Source organism: Fringilla coelebs (genome assembly GCF_963513975.1).
Source record: "Fringilla coelebs genome assembly, chromosome: 6".
NCBI lineage: Eukaryota > Metazoa > Chordata > Aves > Passeriformes > Fringillidae > Fringilla > Fringilla coelebs.
In genome coordinates this window covers 56,237,980-56,254,779 of record NC_140034.1, presented here as the reverse complement: position 1 = coordinate 56,254,779, position 16,800 = coordinate 56,237,980, and the positions used below count along the sequence as shown (strand labels likewise).

At 37.5% G+C, this 16,800-nt stretch overlaps 1 protein-coding gene across 2 annotated transcripts in view; it reads left to right on the top strand.

The window, feature by feature from the left end:
• The window catches only part of ANO5 (anoctamin 5), a 60,747-nt gene that overhangs the window by 10,938 nt on the left and 33,009 nt on the right, over nt 1-16,800 (top strand). The window contains exons 2-5 of one of the 2 annotated variants that reach the window (XM_084208760.1): nt 750-814; nt 7,301-7,348; nt 12,766-12,810; nt 13,815-13,928. In XM_084208760.1, coding sequence (XP_084064886.1) covers nt 750-814; nt 7,301-7,348; nt 12,766-12,810; nt 13,815-13,928 — 272 coding nt within the window. The remainder of the gene's footprint in view (nt 1-749; nt 815-7,300; nt 7,349-12,765; nt 12,811-13,814; nt 13,929-16,800) is intronic. The other variant, XM_084208761.1, reaches the window with a different exon arrangement.

The following is a 16,800-nucleotide window of genomic DNA, read 5'->3' as shown; positions in this document are numbered from 1 at the left end:
CAGAGGCACGAACCCAGCCAGTGACTTGATCCAATTTAAGATTATGAAGGTACTGAATGGGGTTTTCCCTTTAGCATTAACATTTTAGTAACAGTGTCTCTGGTGAAATGATTGTATTTGTGGGAAAGTCATGTTGGAGTTCACCACTGTCGTTAAAATGAAGGCAGTTTTTTTTTGTTAGGTTTATTTTGTCAGTTGTTGTTTTGGAGCTGGGTTTTTTGGGGGTTTGTTTTTTTAACAAGAAGCTAAGTAATGAAGTTCATATTACTATTTTTGATCCTGTCGTCATACCTCCATTACATGGGCATTTGTAATCTTGAGGTCATGCATCACTGACTCCCTAGCAAAAAAACACACCCTAATTTGATCTCTAGCACACACTTCCACAGGTAATTGGACTTCCATAACTGAGGCAGGAAAGCTCTGAGCTGAAAGCCTCTTAGACCTAGCAGATATTTGAGACAAGAAAGATAACTGATGACAGCAGATTTTTTTTCTGTCACAGTTAAAAATATGTTTCTGTGAATGCAGGGTTACACCAAGGTAGTAGAGACTGAGTATATTGTGTCTTGCAGCATTTTTTCTACTCCAAAGAACCATTCTTGAAGATTGTATGTATTATGAGTATTATTTTCCATCCTTTGTTTATTCATAGTTCCATGCCTTCAAAGTCCACATCATTTTCAGATACAACATTATTTAAAAAAAAGGGATGTGTTTATGTGAATCTCTTTTTCAATGTTCCTTAGGGGAAGAATGCAATGGACCTGAAACTATTTCAACTGCAGGATCAGAAATCCCAAGCAGCTCTGAGGTAAGGTACAGCATGAATTATGTTAATTAATGATCTACTTGGTATGGTTGTTGTGAAACAGACAATTCGTTTTCAAAACTAGTATTTCTTTTAGATTGTCTTATACCTCCTTTTTATTTTCTTCCTGTATTGTTTTGAAAGAGCAAAGCCATGAATATGACATGACACTCACTGAGTCTCAGAAGAGACTCACCAGTGTTAGTGCTACAACACAGTAGTGGTAGAAAACAGTATGAGCCTAATGGTGTTTCCTATATCAGTCTTGAAATGAGAATCACATGATCTTTAAATATTTTGACAGTTGGAAAAATGCACTGTTTCTGCACAAACCAGGTACTTTGTTTTGTGCTCCATATCCTATTTCTGGCTTGCTGGGGAAGTCAAGGCACACGAGAGTTGCACGGCTCTAGGAACCTTGTGACAGTGCAGCAAGGTTTGTGAGAAAGCAAATGAAGATTTGAGTTACTAGAGTACCTCATTATGTGCAACAGGAAAAGCACCATCAGCTATACACTTTTTCAAGGTGCCTCATTGCTCAATATGTACAGTGTACACATTGTCCTGAAGAGGCAGGAGTGTGTGGCCAGTATTCAGTTGAGAAACTGTCATTGAAAATATGTCATCTTTACATTGGTATTTTATTTTCATCCCTATTGTCTGATTTCTTTATTGTTGTTACATTGCTTAGAGGAAGATAGGAAGTTTTAGATAGGAAAAGAAACAGCTGTTCTGTCATCTCATACTGACCACGAGCACTGATCAAAAATTATGTCTGTTGAATTGAGTGTTGAAAAACTGCAGCTGTTCTGCTGAGCTTCTTAAAACTAAAACATGTCCTCAGCATCTTCTGAAGTCCAAATCTGGAGAGGATCACATGAAGACAGAGCTCAGAAGGGCTTCCTAGATTACACATATCTTTGTCTTTTTAGAACATTCAGCCATATCATCCCAATGTTTTAAGAAATTTACCAGTTCCATTTTAAAACTTGTTCATATGTTCACTCTATTCCCTTCTGAATCCGTTGTAGGAGTTGTAGTCATTTTTTTCTCCAGGAAAATTTTCAGTGAACAGCCATGTCAAATGTTTCACTGAACAAAGGCCATCATACCGTGATAAGCTGATTCTGAGCTACTTACATCTGAGTGGCTGGAGATGACTTATTTCACCAAAGCTGGGAAGAAGTCAGTTCATGACTTAGGACACATGAAAAGGCAGGAAGCGTGGGAGAAAGAGTGCAGCATGTGTCATATGTGTAGGGAAGTGGGATTTGAACCTTGTTTGAAGGATGAAAGATTCATGATGAGGTGGGAAAGGAGGAGGTTTTGATCTTCAGCACATTCATGTCTGGGAAAAATTTATCTGGTTATCCTCTCAAAAATCTCCTTGGTAACTTCATGCAGCCTTTTCTCTTGTTCTCTACTTACATGTTTCCTTACATAATTATTTTTCTTTATACTTTGTTATTAAATATCACAAAGTGTTGTGATTGTCAAATTAGCAATATCAGTAAGTAGTTGATAACTTGGGGGTTTTGTTTTGTTGTTTTCATTGTTCCCTCTGAGGCAGCTTGTTTGGCCTTAGTTTGTTTCTGCAGATCAGGTGGTTATCTGATGTTTGCTTACATTTAAGTTAGTACTTTCTTGTGCTTTGCCCTGTCCTACCCAAGGAACCCTAACAGATAAATCCCTAAATCAGATAAATTGTCATTTATCTGATTTTTGCTTTCTGTGCCTTAGCCAAATAGAAAGTTACAGAGTTACTCTTGATCTTCTTGCCTGGTTTCACACTCTTATCAGCCATGATAGGCTTAGTTCTTGATGATTAATGTTCCTAGAATTCAGGTTAAGTCTATATATAAAAGTTCTTCTATTAATTATTTGCAATAGTAAGATAGCCCCTAATATTTATGGGATTTTTTTTTCATATAATGCTAATCTTTTATCTTCATGTGTTGTCACAACTTCAGTTGTCTTCTGTATAAACTGGAAGAATTTCTTTTCACTCAGTTCTTTGCTAGGCTGCCTTTAACATCCTTGATGTATTCCTGTAGGAATTCAGCAGGATCCTCTATCCCAGCATGGTTTCTCCTCCTTTTACCAAGGCCCTTCTGAGCTCAGGTCAATATGCTTTGTCCTTGGCATGACAGGTAGCACATTTCTCTATTAAATGACTTTACCTCTGTGATAGGCTGGTAATTTTCTTGTCACTTAACAGTGTTTCTGCAGTTAAAATATATGAACATTTGGAATTCCTAAACCAATTTAAGTCAAGTAATTTTAAAACAGAAATAGAATTAATTAAAAAAAAAAACATTAGGAAAGAGTTAAACAAACTTCCATTTAGGTCACTACTTTATTATGCTCAGGCTGTCTTTTCTTTTGGAAGAGAAAAGACATAACATCCTGCAACACTATGCTTCTGTTGAGCAGCACAGAGAAAAAGCTAAGGCCTTATTCTTGATTTAGCAACAGAGCAGGGGAAAAAATAATCTAGATTTAATATGGAGAGCAGAAACATTACCCACCCATAATTCAGTGGTCAGTTGTTTTTTTCTTTCTTTCTTTTGTAATCTGCAAAGGAATATGTGATTTGCATATAAGGAATGGTGCAAGTAAAACAAAAAGTGAAGAACAGTCTGTAGTGAAGCCTGCCAGCATATATACAAAATTTGGATGAAGTCCAGGAGTCAAAAAGCATTGGACACCAATCCAGTGGTGTGTTTTGTCCTTCATGATTTTGCATTCTTGCCTATTTCACCCTGGATTTTTTCCATTTTTTTTTAAACTGCTTCTTATTGAGTCTCATTTTCCTTATTAAATCTCCCACAGGACCAAAAGAAATAACATCACTTGCACTTCATCAGCTTTTCATATTCCAAGACTTATAGCATAAATAATTTCTCGATGCTTTGTCATGCAGGGAGGCAAGGAGATGTTTTCCACAAACAGCAGACTGGAGAAGGGGAAGAAAAAAGGATGCAATGGGGGTATTTTCAAATAAGTGCTGCAGTGGGGACTACTTCAAATCGTGTCCTTGTTAAATCAGTAATGCATAGCCACTGCTGTTAGGGATGGGCAACTGTCTTCAGTGAATCCCTGTGTAGAATCTACCTGAATCAGTCCTTATGGAGTTCCTGTTCTAAGAAATGCATAAATGCCTCTGAAAGTCCTTTCAAGCAAATTGGAAAATGAATGAAATAAAACCTGAGAAACCTTTGTTCTTCTGTGCTTTCTATTTGTGCAGAAAGCACACTAGAAAAATATACAATGGTGTGTCTGCTCAGGGATTGTAATTAGTTGTTCAGGTTAATAAGTAAATGAAGATGAAACACACTGACAAAACAGAATTCTTGTGCCTAAGAGGAAAGAAGATCACTCGTTTATTTCAAGATTGGGGGAAAGGTTAAAAATTTGAATTTGTATTACATTTTGTAATGGATAAGTTCAGGCCATTCAGATGGGATAAATGTAAAATTAGTACAGTTTTGTGCAAAATTGAATCACCAGTTTGTAGTTTATCAACATCTGCAGAGGTCCGTCTATACAGAGGACTATTTGTTATTCTAATGAAGAAGCACAAAGTAATTAGAGATGTTTGCTTGGTGTGCATGTGGACTCTGCCTCACAGAAGGCAGGTGATTGCTCTGCTGTCTGTGTAAGACTGCAGGAACTGTGCCCTGTTCTACCTGTAAGGAGAGAGGAATTAATTTTGCACAGGTATACATTAAATTTTTACCTTTCTATTAATTTCACACCAAGAAAATGCTTACTAAAAATCAGTTAGGATTTTCCATAATGTAATTTGATCATAAGAACATCTGTGAACAAGCTGTCTTTATTCAAGCCAGGTTAGCAGAAATAAATTGGTGAATTTATTAAAGCAATGCATTTTTACCACAATTACACTTTGACTCATAGGTTGTCTTCTCTTCAGAGCAGCAGGTGCTGCAGGTGTTCCAGATTAATTGATTGGAGTGTGTTTTCTGAAGAAACAGCATCACATTGTGCATTACTTTTCATACTTGTTCGTTTTTCAACTCAGACTGGTGGATCTTCAAGTAGAGAAACATAAAATACCATTGTTGATATTGTAAAGATGGACCAAATTGGTTTCAAAATCTAGAAAGAAATAAAAAGATACTTCTTCCAAGTCTAACAAAAACACATGAGGGCTATTTTTGGGAGAGCTAGAGTGCATTAAAGACTTAAGAGAATGGATTCCAGAGTGAAAGGGAACAGCCCAACTCTGCTGCCACCACTGTCAACCTTCTCAGTTTTCATCTCAACAAAGTTGGGTGGATTATTTGAGTTGATTCTTGTTTTGCATGTCATGTGTTACCAACGCTGGAGCTCCTTTGTGCTGTACAGACTTTGGCATATCATGAAAAAGCAGTGTGTTTCTATCAGAGTGCTTGAAATGGGCAGGAGAAGGCATGAGCACCAGTTTAAAAATAGTTAATCCTAATGCCTTGAGCTAATTAATTTCTGACAGTTATACTGAGCATGGTAAGATCCCATGACTAACAGGAAAGCATTTAACAGAATGCGTAGGAAAGTACAAGGCCTTTGCCAGCTGTGTGTCTTCACCTCACAGCTTTATGCTTCACTAGATGTGGTAAAATGCTGTCTCTGAGTGAAGCAGTGTGGGCAGTCAGGACCAGTGGGTGGCTAAAGCCTGTATTTCCATCTAACCGTGGAGGAGGTGGTGAGTAGTGGGTGGGAGGAGTAGGGGATGGAGAGGCTGGATAAAAGCAGATGGAAGGGTACCAGAGTGGGTGGGGTGGGAATGTGTGCAGTGGAGAGGTCAGGAGCACAGGGCAGCATTGAAAAGCAAGGCTGTGCTTTCAGCAGTGTTAAGTTTGTACAGTACTTTCCATGGCAAGTATTTACAGTGCATAATTGGAGAAAAACTTCCCACTTAAGTGTCTCAGCCCTTAGTTCTCTACCAAAGTGCAAATTTTTCCAGTAGCATCAGTGACAGGAGGATTAGACCTCTAAACCCAGTTCAGACTATCTTATGGTAAGAGCACAGTGCAGCTATTTATATTTGCACTGTTTCTCAGGGGGATTCCCTGCCAAAAAACAGATTGATCTTTCTGTTTATTTTACTGCATTCTGAAAAGGACATTTTTTACTTACTTAGATAAGCAAATACCCAGACATGGCATCATTCAAAAAGAATGTAAAGATGTGTGTATTACTTGATGTGTAACCAGGACAGGTATGGACCTTAGTGATTTCTCTCAAGAAAAATTGTAATAAATTATGTAAGTAATTATTTAAAAAATAATCAACAGTACTTTATGAAAATGGCATTTGGGGTAATAAACTTTCAGTGATTTTACAGCTCTAAACCAGTAAATGATGCAATAATAATAAAATGCTGTTAATACTCTGCTTCTATTGAAAGTTAATTTAATTCCACAGAGAGCTATTGCGTTTTCATAATGGACTTGCATTGTTTGGTTGCACTGTTTAAATCTGTCTGAGGTTTGTGTTTAAAGCACACAAAAACACGACAAAACAAAAGTGTGGTAAGATAGTGACTAACAGAATTAGATACTGAGAAACTGCTAAGGTGTTGTAAGCCATTATTCATTCCAATAGCAGCACCTGATCTCAAAGCCCATCACTGCTGCCAGGCCACAGTGGTGGGCCAAGAGCCCAGGGAGCTGCTGGCCATGTGTGTAGGATTGCTGTGCTCTGCAGAGGATCCTGTCTGTCTTACCTGTGTGGAGTCTGGCCTGAGGATGTTGCAGCAGCCTCCACACCAACATACTGAAAAACAGTGGGCACCCAGATCTTGTACAATCAAAATGAGGGTAGGGCCTCACTGGGTGTGGATCACAACTGGAATCTGGGAAGCCCTCACTAGTCCTATTAGGTATAACTGCAATTACTGGTACCTTGTCTCATTAGTCTCATTAGGTATAACTGCAATTACTGTTACCAATTTACCTTGTCTACACTGTGAGATTAAGGATTTGGCTCACTGCATTTGTTTTCACTGTACACTGTATAATTTCAGTTTGTAGTTAAAAAATTGCCAGGAAAGGGGCAGCCCAGTCATCTATGTTGTACATTTTCTCTCTTTGGGATCGAAATAAATAAGAGTACTATTAACAGTTGTACTTTACCAGTTCATAAATGGTAATCTGTACCAACTTGTTTGGACTGTATTTTTTCTAATGGAAATGAGGAGGAATACTGTTTAACTTTTATCAAAAATTGTAATTATTACTGCTTAAAAATCAGTATGGACCACGTACAAGTTGGTACTGTAGGCTAGAGACCAACCTGCTCTGCAGCATACGGGTTGGTTTAAGCTCTATCTTGCCTGAAAATCCATGTATCACTCAGAGGAGCTTTTCAGCAGCTTACACCAGGAACTACACTGTTTCTTCTGAATTAGCCTTTACTTTTAAATCTGAATTAGCCTTTGCATCGTCGCTAACAACATTGTTTTTCCCGTGATGCCACTGGCAGGGCCTAAACAGCACTGAGACTACTTTACTCATCCCTGAACATCAAGTGGTAAGCAGTGAGAAGTATTCATGCTTCCTTGCATGAATTTTTGTGGCGTCTTCTACTACAGTATGCCAAAATGTCCCTCACCAGAAAATTTTCCAGTTTCAAGGATGCCATCCTTCAAAAACCAATTTTTTCTAGTTGATAAAAATTAATATGGTTTTGCATTTATTCCTAGAGATGACTTAAGAGATAAATTCAAATAAATCAAAAGGATAATAGACAAAATTGAAGTCGAGATTGGTGGAGAAAACTGGAAAGTTTGCTTTTTTATCATTGTTTTGGTTTGATGGGATGTAGGATGTATTCTGACTCTGGTGTTATTAACAAATGTGGGATTCCTTTTTATCATGATGGCCTTGAGGGTTCTGTGAGTCAGCATGATACTTTAAAATGTTTTAAAGAGCAAGAAACAAACACTGACATCATTTGAAGTATGTTGCCTCCTTTTTTTATTGCAGTAAATAATAAGGAAAGGCTCAGGATAGCCACTTACTGAAATTCACTGATAAGATAACTATATAAATTCTCAAATATATCAGAAAACTTAAAATAATCATTATTGTTTTATGTAGAAGAAGTACAAAAAGTCATTTAAAATAACTGAAGAAGTACATGCTGAGGTGTATTAAAACTGTCTGCTTGCTTACTTTGGGCTCTGGTGTCTTCCATTAACACATACGCTCTCCTAGCTTACTTTTTATTTTTCTTGGTTCTGTTCTTGTTTAATCCTGAGAGGCTTTTTATGTGCATTTATATTTCAGTGCAAATATCTTGGTGTCTTAAACTGCTTTGAAATGCATGTTTTCAAGCTTTCAGATTTTAATGGGGTTCAGAATTGAAACATGAGTGAAGGTAAAAAAAGCAGCTTGCAAGTTTTAGCTACAAGAAATACATGTGTTTCTTTGAATGGGAAAGGTTATAGTTTTGTATGCAACCTTATAGCCTGCATGAAGTGTAACTGGAAATTGGGATTGGTGGTGTTAAGAGTGTTGTTAATAAACGTCTTTAGAGTGAGTTCTTCAGTTGTGTGGATTCCTTCAAGGAAGAAGAATGATGAGAACTTCATGGAAAGGGTCTCTGGTAAAGTGGGAACTGAGTGCATGAACTAGAAATGTGCCATTTTGATTTTCAGGAGAGTTACCTGTATATTTGTGTGTGTTCTGTAAATGTATTTCCAGGAACAGTTTACTTTTGGAAATACATTTATATAATTTAGATATGTATTTATAAAATTATGTGTAAAAATATATATATGTATAAATATATATATTCTTATTTTGTGTAGCAGCACTTAAAGCCATGTGTTTTTCCTGTAGCATGTTTTAATTCAGTGAAAAGAAGGACTATAGAAATATTCCATGCAAACTGGGGATCTAAGTGAGGGTGATAACTTTGTTTTTAAGCCATTGAATGTTTCCTACCCTTTCAGTTATGGAGACTTTTCTTGTATTTTGATTCAGCTTTCAAACCTTATTTTTTTGTCCTTTTTTGTACTCTGAAAGTTTTTCTGCTGTAGATTGCTAATTCATAAACTACCTAGTTGCATTTTAATGTAGTTCTTCTGGGGTTTTACAGTGTCTGTTTTACATCTAACTTCCTGTGCGATTATCAAAGGTATGCAGTTAATAAAATAAATATTTTGTTTGCAGACTGTATCTTTTAAGCCAGCAAAATGTTATAAATCTGTTTAATGTTGTAGTTTCCGATAGTTTTTTGCCTGGTAATGTACTACTATGATAAGGTAATTCCTTGATGTGCTGATGGGGGATCATAAAAACCATCCCATGGTATTAATGTAACATCTAGTCTTTCTTGCTAGTCACAGCCAGAGGTGCTGCCCTGTGTTGTAATTAGTGAAGCTAATGGGTTTCTCCATCTCTGCTTGGTATTGGTTACTGCTATGTTACTGAAAATGCTGCTCTAAACCACCTTCCCACAGAAAAGATAAAAGCTACAAAAGCAGAAGTGGAAGGGTGCTCAGGTCTGAGCCTGCAGTCCACGCTCTATGGGGTCGGACACTTGGGAAACCTTGAGGTCCGAGGCACTGAATTTGGGAAGGGTGTTTCTGAAAATAAGGAGCTTGCAGTTTTTTGACTGAATAATAATCTGAAAAGTCTTGCTCTAGGACAAGTTTCCCTCTCTTTGAGGCTTGGACATAGAGAGGGCTGGGATATTTAGTAGCAGAGTGTATTTGGAGGAAGCTCAATGCCAAGGTGATGCTCAATGCTGTGCTAAGTGAGCTGAAAGGATACATTTCCTGTTGGATGGATAACAGAAATAGAAATCCCTCAGAGTCCAGTAAAAACATACGGGAATAAATCATTAAGGTATAATCTGCAGAACATATTTGTGTTTTGGGTACTGTGGTACCACTGACCCATCATGGGGTAGCTGCCCACACTGCCCAAGCCCACTGTCAGTGTGCCAGGGGGGAAGTGAGGCCACAGAGCCATTTAGCAGGGTGCCCGTGGCTCAGCTTCAGCCGCAGCCGTTCCTCTGAAGTGCTCTGTGCCAGCCTGGTGGTTGCTGCCACTTCCAGCAGCTGCTTTACCTCTCCAGCTCCCTGGGCCTGAGTGTTTGCCTTGGCCCTGGAGAAATGTCTCAGAGGCACCTGTGGAGTGGCAGCCAAGGACTCAGCAAGCGTGCAGCAGCGCTGAATGGCGAGTCTGGGCGCATCTGGGGGTTGTGTGGTGCTGCCAGCCAGCATTTACACACTGTGCCCAAGCCAGCCCGGGCAGAACAGACCGTGGGCTCCGACAGCCTTACTTCATCCTCAGCTGTGCTTTGTTTCCTTGCTGACATCTTGGTCTCTCCTGCCACCTGTCCTGTCGAGTCAGGGTTTCCTACTGCAGGGCTTTGGATTGTGTCTGAGGCGAGGATTGCAAGCCGAGGTACTTGGAGGGTTGTTTGGTTGGACATGGTCCCATACCCCAGCCTCTGCCGGGTGTCTAGAGAGAAATCATCAAATATAGAATAACTATTACTATTGATATAATACTGTATGAATCCTATTAGTTTGCACTTATGCCACATAAAAAGAAAATTTATCTCTTCATGATAGACCGTTCCAGCATTCAATTAGCATATCTGTCCACAAACTGAGTGGTCACAGTTCTTAGAGAGAGAAATAGACTAATGAGTCTGGAAAGCTATTAAAGGATAACAGGAGGGCATTCTTTTGTGTTTTGAACAGGTGGGTTTTGTAACTTGCTTTGTAGTTGATGAATTTAGTAGACATTTTGAAAGCTGTGGTAAATGCTGAATGTTTGCAGTAATGTGATTGCATAAAATCCTACAGTGAACTTGGATTGGAAGGGACCTCTGGATGCCTGACCTCCCCCTCAAGGCAGTGCTGGCTTCAAAGGTAGATAAGGTTGCGCAGTCAGTGCAGATCAGTCTTGGCCTAGCTTAATCAGGCTGTGTTATCTCTGAGGATGGAGTCACTCTGGGCAATCTGTTGTACCCATTCCCACCCAACCACAGCCTCTCATCCAGAATTTCTCCTGTTGAGACTTGTGGTTGTTGGTTCTTGAGTTTTCTCCATATGCCTCAGGGCTCCATCTCTTCTGTAGTTCTCATTGGGTGTAACTTAATTACTAAAAAGCTTCAGTTTGCTATCTGTATTGTGTTGGGAAGTTTTAATTTGATTCCTTGTACTGCAGGAGGAAGGCATTTCAGAATATTTTAAGAAATAAAATGGACAAATGTTTAATGATTCACTGATGGAATCAATGCAAATTACCAACTTTTTACATACATTAAATTTGTAGGCACACATGTATGCACAAACCTTCATGAATGTGCAAGATGGATCTTGTTCTCCTTGTGAAATCCAAATGCAGGGAAATGGAAAGGAATAAATTATGGGTTTAATAAGCAGGCCTGTCACTGTCCACAATGGATAATCCTGTGTCTCAAAGGATGATCTCCAGAAGGAGAAAGAAGTGATAAGTATTCCCCTTCTAATAGCAGATCTGACAATGACTACTGCATCTTCTTAAATTGATAGTCAGACCTTTAATTACTGAGGATTCTGATAGATCTTAGAAAATTACCAAATTTTGATGGCAGTAAAGATAAAATACTTCTTCAGTTGTATTGAATAGTCTAATTATAACTATGCTACCCAAACAGTTTGGGGTGCTCCTTCAGCAGGAGCTTTTTTTTGACGTAAGTATTGCTTATTGTTTCATTTCTTTGTGTATATGAATTTAGTGCACTAGAACAATTTCTGTGCTTGTGAAGTCACTGTCTTCTTTTAATCAGTGGTTGGGGCAACTGCTAACATTTTAAGTTGTTAGAATGCACTTTTGGGTTTACTTACTGTAATGCTGAATAATTACAGTACTGTTGATCCAAACAGATGTTAGCATGGTTCTGTGCACTGTTTTAACTTGATTCACTTAGTATCTGAACTTGCAGTTTGCATGTAGTCACAATTATATTTGCAAAGAAAGACCTAAACCTGTAAGTACAAAATAAAATAGAAAAATGCTTTTTCTCTTCTGCTCTTGGATTCCATGATTTTTGTGAACCATTTAATCATGAAAGATGATGTACTGCATTTGGAAGCAAAAGCATTTCTGAGGTAGCTGTCCTGATTTCAGCCATACAAAGTATTCTAATTGATCTGCTGTAAATATTTCTCAAGAAGATAAGCAACAAAAAACCTTAACAGAATTGCTGAAGAGGAAAGGCAAAGAACGGATGGCAGCATTTTCAGGAAGTAATTTCTTTTAGCTTTTTTTTGTGCTGCATTGATTTGCAGCAGTGTTTTGTAGCTCCCCAGCGGCTAGGATAGGAACACAGGAGTTCTGGATAACGCATGGCTGCCACAAGTGTCTAATTTCAGCAGTTACCAGTGTGTCTAATGAAGATGCAGAAAGTTGTGCAATGCTATGGAACAATAGGATTTTCAATTATTTTTATTTAATTTCTATTTAAAGATAAACACATGAATTATGTGGATATTATTACTTGCAATTTTGTCAGCTCTGGAATTACACGGTTGCCATTTGCCGTTTTATGTCCCAGTGGGTCCGACCAAACACGAGCATTACAGAAACATGCATGCACTATGCATGAGCCAGTGTTTTGGTACCTTTGCTCTACACTCAAAACCACTTTCTTACTGCTCTTTTAAAATCTGCTGAAGTATGCAAATGATAGCAAGTAGTATTATGGAAGTCATTGTCTTAAAACATTTTTACTGTCCAAACGAATTCCAGCCCAGCTTTGCCTTTACAGAAAAGACATGGTAGGCGTATTATTTGCGGGCACTTGTGTTTTTCTGATGTTTGGAGGCTTTTCCTAGCTTTAAATGACATGGATTTCTTACTCACTGTAGTTGGGGTGTGCTTGAAGCAGTTGGTTCTTGGAAAGAAACAGTGGGCCTGCTAACTGCTTGTTGGTTATTCCAGCAGAGCGGAAGGAAGTATAATCTGTTCCTGAAGCGACGTCTCAGGGTAAAGCAGTGATCAGTGCTATTGCAAGTGGCTTGTATGCTGCAGTAATAACATGCTTCATTGTGTGCTGCCTTCTGTTAACTGGGAGCAGGGGTCACAGTTACAAAGGAATATGCTGTGCTTTCTCAGGGAGCACATGCATCCTTGCATGGTATGAGAGGGAAAAGACATAATACTCTAATAAAATAAAACCCCAGTTCAGCCCTATACAAATACACTTTCACTGATAGGTGTGGTTGAAAAAGTAAGAGCAACCTTCCTCAGCACAATCACATTTAAACTAGAGTATTCACTTATATGGAAAGCATTTTGCTGTATGTCTTGTGTGTGACTTGATAGAGCTGAATATTGATATGATAATAAACAATATTACCTAATGAGTTAACTTCCCTAGGAGAGTAGGGTTACAGTCTCTTCTTTGCCTAACATTAATTACTGTGGCCTAATAGTGAAAAAGGTGGATGTTGTTACTAAGGCATTCTGGCATGTTGGTAAATTAAAATATGACCTTTAATAGATCAATTGGAATACTAATTACCCTGTTACATTGATATCTTTTATTAGGTGTATTTTTTTCCCATGAAAGTAAATATTCAATGTTGAAACATCACCCCTGTATTTTTGTGAGCTGTTTTTATGTGTGGTCATTGCTGGGACATATGTCTCTGTGGTGGTTGATTTAGTGAATGTTGTTATGTAGAGGAAAATGCATGAATTTACATTTTTCTACCTGCTTCAAGTATTCACAAGTGTTGCTACACTAACATATATATATTTATTTTTCCTGTGTCAGTTATTTACATGTAATGCCCGTGGACATATGCGGTTAATTTTGAAATTACTTAAACTAGATGTAGCTCTTGTTAAAATTTGCCCAGATGTATCTTCAGCTGTAAAGAAACTGAAGAATTGTGGCAATATGGGGAAAATTTTTTGCCTTCTGTGATACTTTAGAGAAACAGCAATGCTTGTTTTTTTAATTCATATGCCTGTATCTTCTGCAGATTGATAAAAGACATCAAAGCAAAGATTCTATTTTCTTCAGGGATGGTGTCAGGAGAATTGATTTTGTTCTCTCCTATGTGGATGATCTTAATAAGGAATGGGAAAAAAAGTTGGTAAGTTTGTATTTTTGAAGTCCTCTTAATTTTTATTTATAATAAGATGAATATCAGTTACTAACCCTTTCGGACCACTAGACTCATCTGGAATAGAATTTACCTAAAAAAAATCTGTAGCTGTGTGAAAAGCAATCCCATGTATTACACATTTCTGTGTAATGTACTGTTGTTTGTCAGGATCCAATCTTATTAGATTTTTGTGTCTATGTTTCTTGAATTGATCACTCTTCATTACTTAGGCTGAGCAATATATTATACATTGGAGCAAAGTAATCCAAATTACCTTCCTTCTTCATTTAACAGTCTTGCTAAGACTATGGAGAAATATTTGTAAATACTTGCACCTGTAAATACTTTCAAATGAAGGAGGATTATTCTTCTAAATAAGCACAGGTCATGCAAACAAGATTTAACAATGACTAATTTTTCAAACCCTTTTACTGTAGTTAGAGGAGAAATAGATTCTTAGCTCCAAGACTCAATGCAGTTTTTCTTTAATACTTTTGAGACTCTTAAAATATACTCTGAGTGCCACAAACACAGCATGTCCTCCTGGAGCTTTTCCCTGTGTTTGACCTACTGTCTACATCTGTGTGTTCATTCTTCTAGAAGAATACTTAAAGTGGCTTTGAGAAGAGTCCTTCTATGTAACAGAGCACAAAAAAACAAACTTTCTCAAAAATGCCAGTTAGTGATTATCCTTGAACTTGCCAGCAAGAGCCAGTTGCCTGAATGGTAATAATAGGTCAGATGGAATCAGTTAATGACACCTGTTTGTTACATGCTCACGCTGACACATGAGGTCTCACTTGGCTAACATGAATTCAAGCTATATAAAAAATCCAGTATAATGAGAGGCAGTCAAGATAACAAATTTTATATAAAGCACAATATTTTTAAAATATGAGGATTTATATTTGTTTTTTCTCTGTATTCGCTACCTTCTTTCAGAGTCAGGAGAGTCTATATTTACAAACTAGTCTCTCCAAAATATAATTACAAATTTATTCATGATCAAAAAAATTTAAAAAGGAGAGAGATACTAAAAAATGACATTCTCAGCTAATCAAAATTTTCTGAAATATAAGGGTGTCTGAAAAAACTAATTACACCAATACTTATGACAAAATCATGATCAAAACTATTAGTCTTTGAAGCAAAGAACAATTACAATCTTTATCTTGTCATATTGAAGTATTTTGTAATTAAAAATTGAAATTTCCTCTGAAAAAAATACTGAAGATTAGGCCGTTAAAAAAAATCCATATTGCTTTCATTCTTTTATCAAGAAAATATTGTTTTCATTAAGAACTTCTGCTGCCTGTCCTTTCATCCAAGTACAATCTAGCATAGAACACAGCCCCTCTATCCTACTCTTATTACATTAAAAAATCCAAACATTTGTCATGTCTCTGATGCTTTTCCCAGATAAGGCATCTCAGCTTGCTCAGCTAGCCACATTCCAAAGATTTTCTTGGGAGACCAGGTTATTTGAAAGCTGTGATACCATAGGTTTGTATACAAGCCATAACTCTTTTTCAAACATACTTTTTCAAACTCACCCTGACTCTTTGTTAGGCTGCACTCCTAGCTAGATGCTTTCTTCTCCCCTGAAGCAAAATGCATTTCAAAAATAAGGAAGAGAAGGCCATTCAATGTAGAGGGAAGAAAGATACCCATGCAAAATTTGTCAAAGCAACTCTTAAACTTTTCCATTAGTTGTGCTTAAATTACTTAAAATGAGGGAAGAAGTGAATACTGTTTAGGTTATGTTCAGGTGGGAAGGATAATGAGTCAGATGGCCAGTCTAGTCACTCACTCTTGTTGTGTGCAGCAGTTTCCTTCTCCCTGATTTATGGCTCATTAGGGGATAGTAGGAATCTTTGCCAGACCAGAGCCCATGTCCATGGGTGTCATTATTAACTGAAGGATTCACATGGAAAAAAGCCCAAGAGTTGGTAGCTAATGTTGTCCTTCCTCTTTGACGTAAAAATGCACTTCCTAGGAGAATATATCTGTCTTTCAAAAGGCATGAACATGCACATTAAGTCTTAATGAAAGTCAGAATTAAATATCTGTGTATGTCTGTTCCTTGCAAAAGAGTTTATGGTTTATGGCCTTATGGAGGAAGGCCAGTGGCCCTGTAGGTAAACTCTGTGGTCACTGAACAAACTGTCGTGGAGATACCATTTTTTTTTTACACAGTTCATGGGGCATCTGCATATGCCCTACAATTATATTCACCATAGATGTTTATGCAATTAGTATGTCCATAAATTAGTGCAGACTTCTTAACATACAAGTACTGTGCTGTTGTCTTTGTGGTAACAAGATTTAAGTCTTGATGAACTGCAGCCTCTGGAATTTGTCTGACATACACTGCACTTGCTATTGTACAGTTATCATAGAAAGAAATGTTTCTTTTGCAGTAATACAATGATGCAGTAAAATGGAACAGCTAAGAATAGAAGGGTTTTTATGAGGAGAATAACAGTTGTGACAAAGGGTTTTGTTTCCTGATCTCAAGGAAACAGCTTTATTCTGTGTTTCTAACAATGGGATAAATAACTTCTTTGTAATTTTACATATCCCTTCTTTAACATATCCCTGATGCAGATGTAAGAGACAGTGTTCAGAACAATTTTTAACTTTTTTGGTATTCCCAGATATATTCCAGCTTCAACTGGAATGCTGTTTTGAACTTGCCTTCAACTGTTTTGAACTTGCCTTCTATAAGCTACATGAATAAATCCAAACCACAAAGGCCTCTGAACAAAAATTAGAATTAGGATTTTTGAGATAATGTTATTCCTTAAAGCCTCCAGCACACATGGAAATATTTCACCGCCATATGAAATGTATGTGAACA